General features: G+C 39.2%; 1 protein-coding gene across 2 annotated transcripts in view; it reads left to right on the plus strand.

The window, feature by feature from the left end:
- Positions 1-16551, plus strand: part of LOC124861374 (neural cell adhesion molecule 2-like) — a 715631-nt gene that overhangs the window by 636657 nt on the left and 62423 nt on the right. For both annotated transcript variants that reach the window (XM_047355064.1, XM_047355063.1), the window contains exon 13: positions 11641-11791. In XM_047355064.1, coding sequence (XP_047211020.1) covers positions 11641-11791 — 151 coding nt within the window. The remainder of the gene's footprint in view (positions 1-11640; positions 11792-16551) is intronic.

Consider the following 16551-nt stretch of genomic DNA (forward strand, 5'->3'; position numbering starts at 1 on the left):
CTCGAGCAGCGCCGGGCGTGATGGATGGCAGCAGTCATTTGGGTTTAAGGCGGAATGTTCCTCTCTCAATTTGCTCTCCAATCTGCATATCCAGCGCGAACACACTCATCTCCTGCTGAGGCGTCGGGCACCAAGAGCCTTAGTTTTGCTCACTACATAATGTTGCTTGCATTCGTCTCTTTCTTTCCCAGCTAACACCGTTACCCTCGGTAACAGAGCATAATGGAAGGTATTTGTAGGGTTTAATTATGTACTAAAGGAGGATTTGAAGTATTGTTTCATTCTCTGGTGTTTTTTGCTTCTGCTGTTTTTATTGATTTATAACATCCCAGTTTTAGGTTGTTAGAGGTTTGCTGTTGGAGGTTTGTGAATTATTTCAAAAAGAGGACCAAGACAGGGTGCACAATAAAACCATGAAGCATATAAAGCACTATTATGATGTCAGTAGTTAAAATGTTACATACCTTTTCGTCTGAAAAAGCTCTGTGTTCATAATTCTCAAGTTCTGATGATGCAATTTTCATGGAGGAACTTTTCTTAGAACCACTGAGTGCCGTGAGTCATTTCTCCATAAAAACGTAGGTACAAATAGTCATAAACCAGATAACAATGTGCAGGGAGAGAAAGTGACAATGGTTGAGTCAGTGTCTGAGAAATCACATACATTTTTAATGTTGGTGTTAGAAGTCAGAGGGGAACTTGCAGCAAGGTGCCTCTTTTTCAATACAACCGATTATCTGATTACAGGCAAGTTTGAGCTCTACAAAAGCAGGATTTAGCAGTTTGATGTTCAGAAGAGTTCATGCCAAGCAAAAAAAGACATCAGCAGTTCTTATCAATTTAGGAAAGGTGAATTAGACCAAGAAGAAGTCCATCCTTTCACAATAATACTAATTATATATGGAAATACAGCCTTTTACGTAAATGTCTTTTCACTCTTCATCCTCATTTTGACATCGACATACATGCTTATCAACTTTCATATTCCTGTTTTACACATTTGGAGAACATAGTTGTCATTTAACCTTTCATGTTTCAGTCACATTTAGACGTCTCTATAAGTCTGAACATGTTTCAACCTCTGCTGCATCTTTGTCTGCTCTGTGTTTGGCGCCACCTTTTGAATAGGAGGTTTATTTACACTTAGCAGTTCAGCAAAAAACGGAGGTCAGCAGACAAACCTCAAGAATGGGTTAAAACTGAGCACAACACATGAGCACCAACATTTGACCACTCAAGATTATTGATAATATGGTTCATTAACTCAAATGTGTTGGAAATGTAATTAGTTTGAAAGCTCCTAAAAAACTAAAAAACACGCTCGTCTGTTTCCCCGAAATCTTTTTATTATAAAATAGTGGCACACATTTTTGTAAAAAAAGAAAAAAAAAGCTAAAGATATAAATTTCAATTTTAAACTTTCAGTATAACATGATCCCCAGTAGTTTTATAAAGATCATCATGATGCTTTTGTCCTTTTTTCCTTTTTTTAAAGCAACTGATATTTTGCTCCTTTGAAGGTTCTGGACAGCATTCTTTGCTCGAGAGGGTTAACTTTATTTTGCAAAGAGATAAAATGCTGGATTAACACGTCACTTAAAACACAAGTAGGTTCATTTTTATTTTCTAAATGGCAACCTGACTCTGCACACACGGCTACAAAAACTCAGTAAACACGCATCTCTCTCTCCTGAAGATCTCTGCTGAGCGGGAGTTCACTAACATTAGCTTGTTTCCTTTCTGTGATGAGAGACTGTCTCTCTACACCTACTCTGCAGCCCTGATTCTTCTCCCCAGGCGGTTTTAAAGCAGTTCACACCATGGACATTGGACCTAAACAACTTCATTGGCATCATAAGGGACATGTCTATATTATTGGGCAAAAACAACCCAAACAATGAGCTGAACAGAGGGTAGGACCAGTGACTCACATGTCCTAATTGCCCCATTAGTGCCCTTAATTAGTGTGATTGTTCTGACTAACTTAAAACCCTGTTACTTCCAACCATGTTCAGAACTGAAGGAGCCTTTTTGAGAGAAAAGTCCAAATGTCTTCTGCTGAAGCTCTTCACCAGTGTGAAGGCCTTTGTGTTGCAAGTCAGTTATTAATGAACAGACTTATGCATCGCTGCAATCAGGTCTGCAGTCAGACCTGACAACCAGGCAAGGCTGAGCTTCGGCTGAGTAACTCACCAAGCAGACAGGGTGCGGTACGCTTGTAGGACACTTTGATCTTTGGAGATTTGTTAAATCAAATGATTAAATGCTATGATATTCCATGTTTTAATTTGTCAAAAGTCCACGGTTCAGCATACATTTGGACCCAAGGCCAGGGTCTGGATTGACGTGTCCTTCGGTTTGGATACAGCTTCCCAGTTTTTTTCTGTGTCTTTGATTTTCTATGTGATTCAAACTAATTCTGAGAAACATTTACTCTGCTCCTTATGCTTGAATGAACACCTACGTTTATTATGGTAAAAATGTAACCTTGAATAAGCAGTCAGAGATACTACTGTATTTCCTTTGATTAGATTCATGGTCACTGCAAGATATAGCTTTAAACTACATAATTGAAATGTTTAGCCACCGACTGGCTTTGTTTCACTTTGAACCCCTGCTCTGGCCTCCATTTCCTTGAAGCAGAAAAACCCTTATTAAATGTCATTTTGTTGCCTCCGTGAGGTCGAGGTGGCACAGGACTCATAAGAGCGGCGCGAACGTGAAGACCTGATGTTCACCCAACCACAAAGCGGTTAGGAGAAAGGCAGAATTAGACTAGCTGTGGTTCCAGCCTCGCTGACATTTACCACTGACATTTTTAATATCTGAAACTTCTTCAGCGTTTGAACTAAAATAACACAGTTACAGCCTCCAAAATACTTTTAAGATTTCACTGTGTGTGCTTAATGTAAACACAGAGAGATATTGGTTTTGGAGGTTCTGCCGTTCGGTATGAAAAATATTAATTTGTTTTGTGATATTTCTGCAGTAACAACATGCATATGGCTGGCCTGCAGTTGTCCATTGGCCTGCATGTTGCTGTGATGTTCACTTTTGGCCAGGTGCCTTGCTGTTAGACTGAGCTGCATATCAAACAGGCTGTGCTTTAGGGCCCGAGTTTGTCTCCAGACACAGACCCTGTCAGTTGGCGGAGGAACGGGTGGGGGGGGGGGGCGGCAAAAGGGACTAAGAGAGTAATTTCCTGACTCAAAAGCTCTCCTCTGGAAGATTTCCTCTACCTCTTTCTTCCTCTGCTGCCTCATCTGCAGCATTCCTATTCAAGGCACACTCTCCCAATCTCATTGACCCCAACTTGCAAGGCAAACAAGCTAAGTCTGCATCAGAGGCACAAAGAGACCAGAGCCGAGCCTTTAAACGACGCTTCACCTCGTTAGCTGAAAGCTTTGTGACGATAAAATGAAAGATAAGCCCTTCCAAACAAGATCAAGCTGGAGTCTGGTGCAGGAGAAGAGAGGAATTCACCGCTGAGGCTCGGGCACATGAAGTGTATTTAGAGGTTTGGGACGGGGCGACAGGAGGGCATTACAAAGAGCGAGCTGTGCATTGATTTATGGGGAAAACAGTGGAGGGAGAGTGTGCAGGAATACATAGATATAAATATGCAAATAAACACATGGGTAGGAATACAGATGGATGCAAACAGTAACTAGGAGCTGTTAGCAGATGAGAGAGAACTGACACAGAGCCACGAAAAAACATTTCAAATGGTTATAAAGTAACTTGAAGATGATGGTCTAATATTTGCTTTTTGTTTCCTAAACAATTTAAAACAATAAGGGTCATTTATGAATGGCAGTTTAAGGGTTTTATTGCTAATAATAAAAACAAAAAGCTAAAAATCATACAGTTATAGTTGAACCAGATATACATTATCTCTGATCTCAGGAAATGTATGAACAGAACACAATTACAGAGGAGAGGAAACTTTGTTTTCAATTTATTTACGTTAAATTGGAGCTGTTTCATATTGAAGCCTACAATGCGGTACAAAACCACAAGCATAAAAGCAAGTTGTGTGTTGTGACATCTTGTTCGTGAACAAATGGCAGGATACAGGCTTCTTGGTCGGCCTTTTGCTTCTTTGGACTTTGGTTTACCGCCACTTGCTGTACTGGAGGTAGTGCAGCTTTCTTCACAACTTCCCCATACGTCATTAGGCTGATTTACATAACATTTCCGTGCCCTTTCAGAGCAGCGGAAACAGAAAGCACACAAATTACCTGGTTTAAAAAAAAAAAAAACAGGCATTTAGATCCAGAGACTTTAGGTGGAAAAGGGGTTATATTGATTTTGGGGCTTATTCGTTCCAAAACTGTGTTTGGGATCATTGTCCTGTTGAAACTCCTAAATGCCTACCAATTTTAGCCATGGAGCCCTTGTTTGGAGGTCAAGTTGGAAGAAGTTTTATCCTTCCACCAGCAGCACCATTAGCAGCATAACAGCCCCACAGCATGATGCGTTATTAGGTATGAAAGCTTTACACTGATTCCTCCAAACATACTTCTTGTTATTTTGGCCAAACAGACTATAAAACCTTTCTAGAAAGCATTTGGCTTGTCCACGTAGGTGGCTGAAAATTTCCGTAAAACATAAAGGTTTGAAGATGTAAAACTTGCTTCACTTCTATTTCAGCAGTTTCTAGATTATGCTTAGTGGTTCCTGGGTTGTTCCTGAAAACCTACCAGTTTTTTTTTTGAGGGCCTGAATGTTTAAGTCTGGTAACAAAAGGGTTTTCCAACAGGACAAGCACTCCAAGCTTCTTCCCAGTCCCCTGCCTGCAACCCTATTGGAAGTCTCTGGACTGATTTTAAGTGAGTTCCTTCCAGTTCTGTTGAGAGGAATGGTTAAATATGAACCATAATAGCCAAAACTTGGTAATGGCTACACAACACCCGCAGTTGCTGTGCAACTGGTTGGTCATTCAAACAAATTTCAGATGGTTTAAAGTATATATTTCAACCTTCAATTTAGAATAGTTGTTTTTAAACTAATTTCACCCTGGAAAAAGTAACATCTTCTGATATGTTGCGTCCAGCCATGGATTACAACATTTAAAGGCCAGTTTGATCTTTTCTGGAACTTTGAAAATAAATCGCATTAACCTACTTGCAGCTCAGCCAGGAACAGGAACAGAAGTAACACAGACATCCCGTGACATCACTGTTTGAATAAAACCCCCACGTTCCAACAAATAGACCTCTTTCCATGCGGGTCCCCACGGGAACCAGACAGGAGGGACACAGCGCGCTAATGTCGCTTTGCTGGCAAGCAGACATAACTCTTCAAACTGGATCCAAGAGTATCATATGATCACACGATCATATGCACTAAGCTAAGTAGGAATGAATTACTGTTTGTGTATCCGGTATTCATTCAACGGGGGTAATTAAGGTACAAGCGTTGCTTGACTTTTCTCTCTGAGGTCGACAGAAGTAAACTGTGTTCCAGAGAGTTCCCAGCAGAGACCCGGTCTCTACGACGCCAAGTGGAGCAGTTTTTCCCGGTCTGAAGGACAACTCATCTTCAGCACGGTTCACGTAAGAGGTGGTGTTTGGGCAGAGGAGATTAGTTTAGAATTAAATAACCTAAATAATGTTCGTTTAATGACGTTTGTTTTTGTTTGTGTTGAGAAACTCAGCTACAGTAAGTGCTAGCAGATTAGCACTAAGCTAAGGATGCGTTCTGTGTTGTTTTTAAAGTTAAGATTAACTTTATTTAAAGGGTGTTTTTTAAACACAGAAGATCAGCCATAAGGCACCGTATTAGTGGTGTTTTGTTTTTTTAAGATTTTTTTTGGCCTTTATTTTTTCAGTATATTTTTTTGACAGTAGATAGACATGAAATGGGAATGAAGAGGGGAAGAATTGCCGCAAATGTCGCCAGGTCTGGGATGCGAACCTGGGACAGCTGCGTCGAGGACTAAGGCCTCTGTATATGGTTCGCACGCTTAACCCCTACAACACCAGCGCTGTGCCCGTATTAGTGATGTTCTAAAGGTATGTGTATGATTCTGGTAACAACTATATGCTTTTTTTGTTAGCTCCTACCGCTAATGGCTAAGAACACGTGGTCGCCCACTTTGAGTCAGCTGAAGATCATTTACCCAGAAAGGTTGTTGGTCCTCGTTCAAAATAATATTTTCTCAAATATTATTTAATATTTCCTTAATATTTCCTTAATTATTATTTATACTAGATGAAGCCAGCTAATTAAGCACAATTGAGACCCATTTATCCAGAAAGCTTTGGTTCTTATTCAAAATAATATTTCCTTAAATATTATTTTAACATTTCCTTAATAATACTCCTTTAAATATTATTTTAATAAATAAAGGCAGCTAACTTAACACCGTTGAGAATTAGTCATCTAGAAGGTTGGTTTTATTTAGTAAATCATTCTTTAAAATGTTATTTTATTAAAATAATGTTTTATCTAATCTTTCAATGTGAATGGTTGTTTATAGGTATACCAATTATTGCCTAATTTAGTTCCAAGACTAACTTTACTTCATTTCCAGATTCTTCAAGATAATCCTTGGTTCTCAAACATAAACAATGCATGGTAATGTTACATCCCTATTTTCGTCAAGGTTTTCAACCAACTTTGATTCACTTGTTCATATTGTACATACAGGTCCTTCTCAAAAAATTAGCATATGGTGATAAAGTTCATTATTTTCCATAATGTCATGATGAAAATTTAACATTCATATATTTTAGATTCATTGCACACTAACTGAAATATTTCAGGTCTTTTATTGTCTTAATACGGATGATTTTGGCATACAGCTCATGAAAACCCAAAATTCCTATCTCACAAAATTAGCATATTTCATCCGACCAATAAAAGAAAAGTGTTTTTAATACAAAAAACGTCAACCTTCAAATAATCATGTACAGTTATGCACTCAATACTTGGTCGGGAATCCTTTTGCAGAAATGACTGCTTCAATGCGGCGTGGCATGGAGGCAATCAACCTGTGGCACTGCTGAGGTCTTATGGAGGCCCAGGATGCTTCGATAGCGGCCTTTAGCTCATCCAGAGTGTTGGGTCTTGAGTCTCTCAACGTTCTCTTCACAATATCCCACAGATTCTCTATGGGGTTCAGGTCAGGAGAGTTGGCAGGCCAATTGAGCACAGTGATACCATGGTCAGTAAACCATTTACCAGTGGTTTTGGCACTGTGAGCAGGTGCCAGGTCATGCTGAAAAATGAAATCTTCATCTCCATAAAGCTTTTCAGCAGATGGAAGCATGAAGTGCTCCAAAATTTCCTGATAGCTAGCTGCATTGACCCTGCCCTTGATAAAACACAGTGGACCAACACCAGCAGCTGACACGGCACCCCAGACCATCACTGACTGTGGGTACTTGACACTGGACTTCTGGCATTTTGGCATTTCCTTCTCCCCAGTCTTCCTCCAGACTCTGGCACCTTGATTTCTGAATGACATGCAGAATTTGCTTTCATCCGAAAAAAGTACTTTGGACCACTGAGCAACAGTCCAGTCCTGCTTCTCTGTAGCCCAGGTCAGGCGCTTCTGCCGCTGTTTCTGGTTCAAAAGTGGCTTGACCTGGGGAATGCGGCACCTGTAGCCCATTTCCTGCACACGCCTGTGCACGGTGGCTCTGGATGTTTCTACTCCAGACTCAGTCCACTGCTTCCGCAGGTCCCCCAGGGTCTGGAATCGGCCCTTCTCCACAATCTTCCTCAGGGTCCGGTCACCTCTTCTCGTTGTGCAGCGTTTTCTGCCACACTTTTTCCTTCCCACAAACTTCCCACTGAGGTGCCTTGATACAGCACTCTGGGAACAGCCTATTCGTTCAAAAATTTCTTTCTGTGTCTTACCCTCTTGCTTGAGGGTGTCAATAGTGGCCTTCTGGACAGCAGTCAGGTCGGCAGTCTTACCCATGATTGGGGTTTTGAGTGATGAACCAGGCTGGGAGTTTTAAAGGCCTCAGGAATCTTTTGCAGGTGTTTAGAGTTAACTTGTTGATTCAGATGATGAGGTTCATAGCTCGTTTAGAGACCCTTTTAATGATATGCTAATTTTGTGAGATAGGAATTTTGGGTTTTCATGAGCTGTATGCCAAAATCATCCGTATTAAGACAATAAAAGACCTGAAATATTTCAGTTAGTGTGCAATGAATCTAAAATATATGAATGTTAAATTTTCATCATTACATTATGGAAAATAATTAACTTTATCACAATATGCTAATATTTTGAGAAGGACCTGTAGTTGGTCTTTATTCTTTCATTTTGTTTGGTAGTTTAGTTGGATTGTTCTAGTGTAGTAAAGAGTTTGTTGATTGAAATATGTTTGACATTTTGTTAATAAATTCTTGTATTTTCAGAAATTGTGTGAATTCATTCTATGTGTGTACACAGAGTTTAGTAATGTCAGAGCTTGGCTCATCCCTTTCAATTTTTTCCTAATACCACCGCCTTATTGGGCTGGTATTAACAGGACAACCCTTAACAGTCTGAAATATTATTTTATAAAATATTTAAGTATTAATATTAAATATTAAATAATATATTCATATTCATAATCACAACAGCTAGCAACACATTAAAAAGTAAAAAGCTTGTATTCAATTTGCATGGTCTTACTGTCTTCTTAACTGGTATAGATACTGAAACAAAGCTGATCAAATTTGTTTAGAGGCCATTAAAATCAGAAAAATAGCACACAGAGTTAAATCAGCTGCCACCTTTAGCTAAATCACAGCCTGTTTTCATGCCTTTGTCAAACATTACTTTCTTGATCTATCAAATAATGGCTATTTCAACAATATAAGTGTTTTCACCCTGCAATGACTTTCACAGTCAATGAGATGTTCCATTGGCTGCTTCAGCTTCCTTCCTGAGTCATGTGACCTGCTCTTCAACATTCTCACATCTCTATATGCTTGTCCATGTTGGGGGGAGAGTTGTGCAAAGAGCCGCTAAAACACAACTAATTACATTTTGAGATGTTTAAAGCAAAAAGCTTTCTTCATGAAGCAGAACAAAGTTTTTTTCACTCACTATAAACTGAAACCGTGTTAAAATGTGTTGTGTTTAATTATTAAAGAGACAAATCAAAACAGAGAAAATATGCTAATGTTAGCCTCGCGCCTCATCAAATTGTAATGCATTAAATTATCTGCACCAGTAGCAAGATGTGAGTTTATTCAAGACGGTGGATGTTTTGTCAAGTCAGAGATTTCTTTAGAAATAAATGATAAAGCTATTTACATTTCTGGTGACGTGTTGTTAGAATGTTATAACTCGTCTTACACTGCTTAACTTGATGTTAGACCAGCATATGGAAGATGATCTGCAGCAACTCAAATTGGAACAAAAAGGCCGATGCTATTAAGAAAAACAGATATGAGAGGCTGCAATATTTGGGACTTTGTACTAGCAAATGTCTAATGTAAAATTAGCTTAATCAGTATGGAACATATCTTCATCAGGACATTCTTTGATGCCACAAATAACTGGAGAATTGTTTTGGGTTTTACAGAGAACTTTGCATCATGCATATATTTGTTCTGTGAAAATTATTATTTTACAGTAAAGTAATGTTTCCTGAATATAAACAAGTTGGATTTTGGCCTAAACCCAAAAAGCCAACAGTCTGCATGAGATTCCGATGGTGTGATGAGAAAATATACTGTGGTTTGACTTGACTTACAGCTATCATCCGTTTTTGATGCGGACGTCCAGGGCACCATCTGCCATATGGCGGTTTTAGATAAAAAGCGGGTCTTCTATTGCTTTTTGTGGTCTAATTTCAATGGGGATTGGGGACTGTAATAAAATGTGGTTGTACAACATGGCTGGATAATGATATTGAAGTTTGTATCTCATTCAAGCTAAACTTTGGGGTTGAAAGTTGAAAACGTTTTTGATTATTCTACACTGAGAACTTTTTTAAACATTTTAATTGGAGACACCTAAAAATCAGGATCCTTACTTTTAAAAAAATGAAAACTGGCTCAAAGTTTATCTGCTTAGCTGTTTTCTTTTTTCTAATTGAAGCCACTAAAGAAGCTACTACTGCCTTTAACATTTTACTTTTCCTTCCCATAGAAAGTACTCCTGGATCAGTGCTTCTGTGTTCTTTCTGTGTCTCTGCTTTGTTCTTTCTCTCAAACCCCCAGTTGGTCGTAGCAGATGGCCGCTCACACTGAGCCTGGTTCTGCTGGAGGTTTCTTCCTGTTAAAAGGGAGTTTTCCTCTCCACTGTCGCTACATGCATGCTCAGTATGAGGGATTGCTGCAAAGTCAACGCCAGTGACTGTCCACTGTCTCTACATGCTCATCCAGGAGGAGTGAATGCTACAAGTCACTGACTGGATGCAATCTGCTGGGTTTCCTTAGACAGAAAAACCTTTAACCAATTTGAATAATAAACTGAATGCACTGTTTGATAGTTAGGATTAATTGGAATGTATGAACCTGGCTTGAAATTTGTTTGATTCGATTGTATTGACTTTGTAAAGAGCCTGGAGATCACATGTTATGAATTGGTGCTATGTAGATAAAACTGAATAGAATTTTAGTCCAGCATCGGTTTTCTCATTAAATTTCAGAGAGAAGCCATTGTTCTTCCTCCTTAAATGTGTTATTCCTATAGTAGAAGGGAAATAAAACTAAAGTTAGCCTTACCATTGATGGTCATTAACAGTTGGACGAACAGAAAACTACATCAAAATCTAAACACAACAGAATCCACATTTTCTTTTGTTTTTAAAACAAAGATGGGGGAAGAACAAAATAATGATATCTCTGATTAAAATTGTAGCTGCAAAAACGCTCCGAAATCACAGTGGGAGGTAAAGTCTGTTTTCACTCTGATTGGAGTATATTTTTCAGTTTTTAGTCGGTAGCAACAAATTTGCTTGCAGCACACAATCCTGTATGTTCAAACTCAGTCTCTGATGAACACATTTAGTTTGTTTTACCTTTTACCCTGGTTGGCATACTTAAATAAATTGGCTGTTCATTGTAGAGAAACATGCCAGAGAAAAACAGGACTGAAAAGCTTGTAAGAATGATTACAATAATTAAGACGGTGGCATTTCTGAGGTGGTTGTACCCATCTTTAAACCCGCTGCTGTTATTAAAGTTTCTATTATATCGCTTGTGCTGCTGCCAGCAGAGATGCTAAAAAAGCTGTTTCATTGGGGTCAAGGAGGTTATCTGATGGAAACAGTCTGTAGTTGGAGCAGTATGATGTTTCCAGCCGGCCAGGAAGCTCCCAGGGTGTTTTTGTGTCATTACGAGGGACTGTCGATTACTGGACTGATACCCTTGTCTGTGGTAATTGACCCGTCGCTTCAAATTGTTGCCATCTGTCTTCATACTTAGGTAATGACCTTGTAATATATTGGCAATTTATCAGATTAGCTTCAACATGGTGTGACACAGGTCTGTGGCCTTTGAGGGTGGGGTGAAGTGAAGAGAGTGGGGTCATTCACAAAAACAAAATTAGACAACTATTTCGGAGCTAGTTTTTCAAATATTGAAGTTTTTTTGTTTTTTTTCCTGTTGTTGGTCAATCCTGACAAACAGTGAACATTGTTATATTATACTTAATAAAAGTTTTCTGTATTTGTCTTCCAGAGTAGGGACGGGCGGTTTGAGGTCCGCGGTCGTCATGGCAAATCCGTCCTGACCATCGGCGGGGTGAGGCTCAGCGATCTCGGCCGATTCGACTGCGAGGCACAAAGCAGGATAGGAGGCCATCAGAAGAGCATGTTTCTGGACATTGAGTGTAAGTGTGTTCATCTTTTAATTCAAATTATGAACAATGTTGGGACTTTAAAAGCTTTTTCTCAAGAGGGGGGTTCCTGTCACAGCTAGCTGTGCCGCATCGCCAACGCTACAGGAACAAGTGGCGATTCAAGTTCAGTTGTGGTATTTTTAACATTTCTGTCTTCCTCTGGAACAAACATTTTTATTAGTGCACGAATAAGACATAAATCAAGAGGTTTACTACCAGAATGCCACATGTCTTATGAGTCTCTTATTAGCTGTTTGTGTTTTTAGGAAGGCTTTGAGGGTGATCGTGTATTAAGCCACTTTTGGTTTGCATCTTTCTCATTTGCTTCTTCTTGTGGTCACTGTTTGGCAGTTCTGCTGTTGATTTAAGACCATTCTTTTTCCATCTAAATTAAATAAGTATTTGGTATTGTTTCTTCTAATGTCCATTTGGATGTCTGAGCCTGTCTGGTGAGCCTGATTTGGTCTGCCCTCCTATTTTAGTTATTTTATGTCCAATGAGCTAACCCCTCCCTCCTACTTCCCTATGTCTAAAGGGATTGCTCAAACCAGCTCTCCATCCAACGGGTCCGGACTTCCCCAAACCTGAAAGGTTTTACTAAGCAGGTTTAATGAAAGTTCTGTTTAAGCTGGTGTTGGGAAATGACTCGCCTAGCCTCTGACAGCCTTCATAGAAAAGTCTCGCCCTTCTTCAACTGGTGGTCTGGACGACTGAGTAGCCTATCGCAGTCATCCACACTTTCAACAGTCACTTTTGTTCACGGCTGCTCACTCCCTAATTTTACAACTGGCTCTTGATATATGGGCTAGGTTAATTTTAGTGGCTCGGCACGAGCCCCAAGGGCGCTGTTTTAACAAACTTGACTAAGGCAACCTATAAAAACCTCCTAAAATATCTTGGAACCAGGCAACAAGACTTTTTACCACCAATGAAAAACCAAAAAATACGGTGACTCAAATAATTGAATGTCCACGATTTAACTAGAATTTTATATGCTTTCTTTAATTAGTAACGCTTTTGCGGGGGTCAGTAACAGCTTAAATTCGGCAACACAAAATAATTTCAATAATAGAAATGAATCAATCAACTCAACCTGTCTTTCCCTGATGCTGAAACTAGTGAGTTTGGAGAGGCTTTGAAGACGGAGGCTCTACCATGCACCTGATGGAGATTTTTCTGGTAACAACGAGTGGTTTCTTGAAGGGAATACAACTTAATCTTCAGTTTTCTTCTTATAAGTGGCAGGCACTGATGATCCAGGCTTTGATGGTTAAACAGAAACTTTGTTGTCATATGTCTCCGAAGACAGTAGTTTCCAGAGGCTGAAGAGTTGAAGGAAATCCGAAGACATAAATGAGGTTGATTCAGGACTTCCAGAAGCCTGAAACTTAGAGCAATCAGCTGTTCACCGATCAAGTTCACTTCTGTTGTCTGGATAAAAAGGCTTTAGATGAAATCAGATTCTTAATCTTGAGGCACAGTCCTTTCTGGGCCCACGGGTTGATCCTCTTTTTAATGCAGTCAATCAGCTGGGCTTTGTCTCTGGTCCTCTGATTCATCTGTTGCGTCTCTCCGATCTTATTCGCTGGTCTTCTGCGAGGAAACAACCAACTAGTTCCTCTTTCTTGCCCATTTTATAGAGCATTTCCACCAAACTCTTTGTGCTCATTGGCTAGTGGTTGTTGCCATGGCTGTCCCATTGGTCACCCGTGACATAAGGTGATCTTTTTTTTCTGGAATTTCCCCGAGTCGTGTCCATATCCAGACATGCCATCGTCACCTCAGTCCTGAGCTGTCTGCTGGCCTCTTCTTTGACCTGCGCCCCCGCCTCATTAATCAGCCTTATGCTGTAAGCTACAGCTCTCACTTCCCCAATTCCTGAACATCTGCTCTATTCCTGTCTCACTCAACATTACACTTCCTCTTAAACAGAGGCTTTAATTCTTACATTGGTGCTGCTCAAACTTTTAGTTACAGCGTTTACTTCATTTACAGTTTAAAACCATTACTTAAACTTCATCCTTTTTATTCATACACTACACAACATTATCTCTTTCATATATAGCTGATGGAGAATTTCTAAACCTTAATGTTTTTTATTTTAATTATCAGTTCTCAATCATATTTCAATCATGTGTTTTAACTTGAAAATTAAAGATTACTTGTTTCATTTAATACTTGTTGAAAATGGAAAATCATCATACATTATTCCTTTGGTTACACTTCTTGGTTATACATCTGCAAAAGATAAGACAGTTAATATGTGACGACACACAGGCCTCTCCAGTCTCTCAGTTCTAAAATATGAGAATATGCTTGTTTCACTCTACTGCTTCAACTGTGTATTGTAATAATTATTGCATGGATTACACAAAAGGATATTTATTGTAATTTTTATGGATTTTACTGTGAGCAGTTAATGAATGTTGCATGGATTACATGGAAAAATCTCACCTTATTTTGACAATGTGTTAATCTAGCGTTTATAGAGCCATTTTGTATTTCCGTCGTCTGCATTTAGTGTACAGTTTTCGATATTTTGATTTGGTATGTTATATCCCTGTGGTATTTTTCGTATTGGTCTTTATGGAGATTTCGTATATTCATGGTCAGTTTGGCTTTTTATGAACATTTAGTGTTATGTACTGGCTGTTTATTGGCCAGTTTGTATCTCTGGTCACTTTATCAGTAGAAGATTTGAGTCTTTGTCACTTTTTAATGAAATATGTTTTGCAGATATTGTGCTTTTCTTTGTGTTATATTTTGTTTTTCTTAAAGGACATTTTTTCAATATCTTTAAAATCTCTATCCGTCCCAGGTCTGTGTCTAGGTGTTCTGATGTGGATTGCCCTATAAATTATTGTGTAACACTGTTTGTAGAGGTGAATGATTAAAGGCGTTATTACTTGACAGTACCTTGCAAATATATCTATAGAACCTTTTCACATGTTGTCATGTTAGAATGGAAAACTATTTTATTTTGGTTTATATAATGGATCAGTACAATGTAGTGCCTAATTGCAAGGTAAAATGAAGTGGATAAATTGTTTGTAAATGTTTTTGTTGTTTTTTTACTGTGGCATATATTTGTTTTCTGCCTGTCAGAGTCAGGACTTTGTGGGACCACCAAGTATTTTGGGCTTATCGCTTTACTGTCTTTCTCAAGCCCTCCCAGAGACAGAATTATTTTTGCTGATTTTTTTAAAGCTCTGTCAGACTAGATGAAGAGTATCTAAGAAAAAAAAGCGTTGCCTTAGATTCTGAATTGCATTTAGGTCAGGACTTTGGCTAGGCCAGTCCAAGGCATGGAAATGCTGAAAACCTGATATAAAAGAGACCGCATTTGTGGAGTTCTCCATTAATAGTTCTCCAACCTAAGCCGTGGAACTCTGCAGCTCCTCCTGAGTTACCATGGGGGTCTTGGCTGCTTCTCTGATTAATGCTCTCCTGGTCAATTTAGGTGGACTGCCATGCCTTGGTATGTTTCCTGTTGTGACATACTCTTTCTATTTTCAGATGATGTGAGATGTCCATAGCTGAAGATATTCTAATGTAACCCTGCAGTCTTTTTCACTAATGTTCTCTATAGAACCTCTGAGGCCTTCACAGAACAGTGAGAGATTATTAACACACAGTTGGGGTGTGTTTACTCATTAGCCGGTATCTGAAGGTGATCTATTTTCTTTAGGGATATCAGAGTAAAGGGAGGCTTAGTACAAATGCCTTCTACATTTTGTAAGATTTTTTTGTCTGAACACATTTAAGTCTGCATTTGCAAACATTTACATCTGTCAAAAAGTCTTGCAAGATTATCTAGAGTTCAAAAGGTCACAGTTTCTTAGTAGAAAGCGACTTCTTGTCTTATTGAAGTAATTACAAACAACACATCTCAGCACTCGCTCCAGCACATGTATTGTTTCTGACAGCTTATAATTAATAAACGGATTCCATACATTGCAGTTGGATTCCTCCTTCTGACAGCTTCCCTACTCCCTGGTGAGTGCGCCCATCCCTCAGTGCCTCTTGTTGAGGGTTATTTGGGGCAGCCTCTCCTGTGTCTAATGAGCTCTGACCAAGATCTTCATCTTGGCTTTGAAATGATTAGGTTCATTACGAGAGTGGCTTTGATGCTTTAACTATACAGGTCCTTCTCAAAATATTAGCATATTGTGATAAAGTTCATTATTTTCCATAATGTAATGATGAAAATGTAACATTCATATATTTTAGATTCATTGCACACTAACTGAAATATTTCAGGTCTTTTATTGTCTTAATACGGATGATTTTGGCATACAGCTCATGAAAACCCAAAATTCCTATCTCACAAAATTAGCATATCATTAAAGGGTCTCTAAACGAGCTATGAACCTAATCATCTGAATCAACGAGTTAACTCTAAACACCTGCAAAAGATTCCTGAGGCCTTTAAAACTCCCAGCCTGGTTCATCACTCAAAACCCCAATCATGGGTAAGACTGCCGACCTGACTGCTGTCCAGAAGGCCACTATTGACACCCTCAAGCAAGAGGGTAAGACACACAAAGAAATTTCTGAATGAATAGGCTGTTCCCAGAGTGCTGTATCAAGACACCTCAGTGGGAAGTCTGTGGGAAGGAAAAAGTGTGGCAGAAAACGCTGCACAACGAGAAGATGTGACCGGACCCTGAGGAAGATTGTGGAGAAGGGCCGATTCCAGACCTTGGGGGACCTGCGGAAGCAGTGGACTGAGTCTGGAGTAGAAACATCCA

The sequence above is a fragment of the Girardinichthys multiradiatus genome, chromosome 24 (genome assembly GCF_021462225.1).
Source record: "Girardinichthys multiradiatus isolate DD_20200921_A chromosome 24, DD_fGirMul_XY1, whole genome shotgun sequence".
Taxonomy (NCBI): domain Eukaryota; kingdom Metazoa; phylum Chordata; class Actinopteri; order Cyprinodontiformes; family Goodeidae; genus Girardinichthys; species Girardinichthys multiradiatus.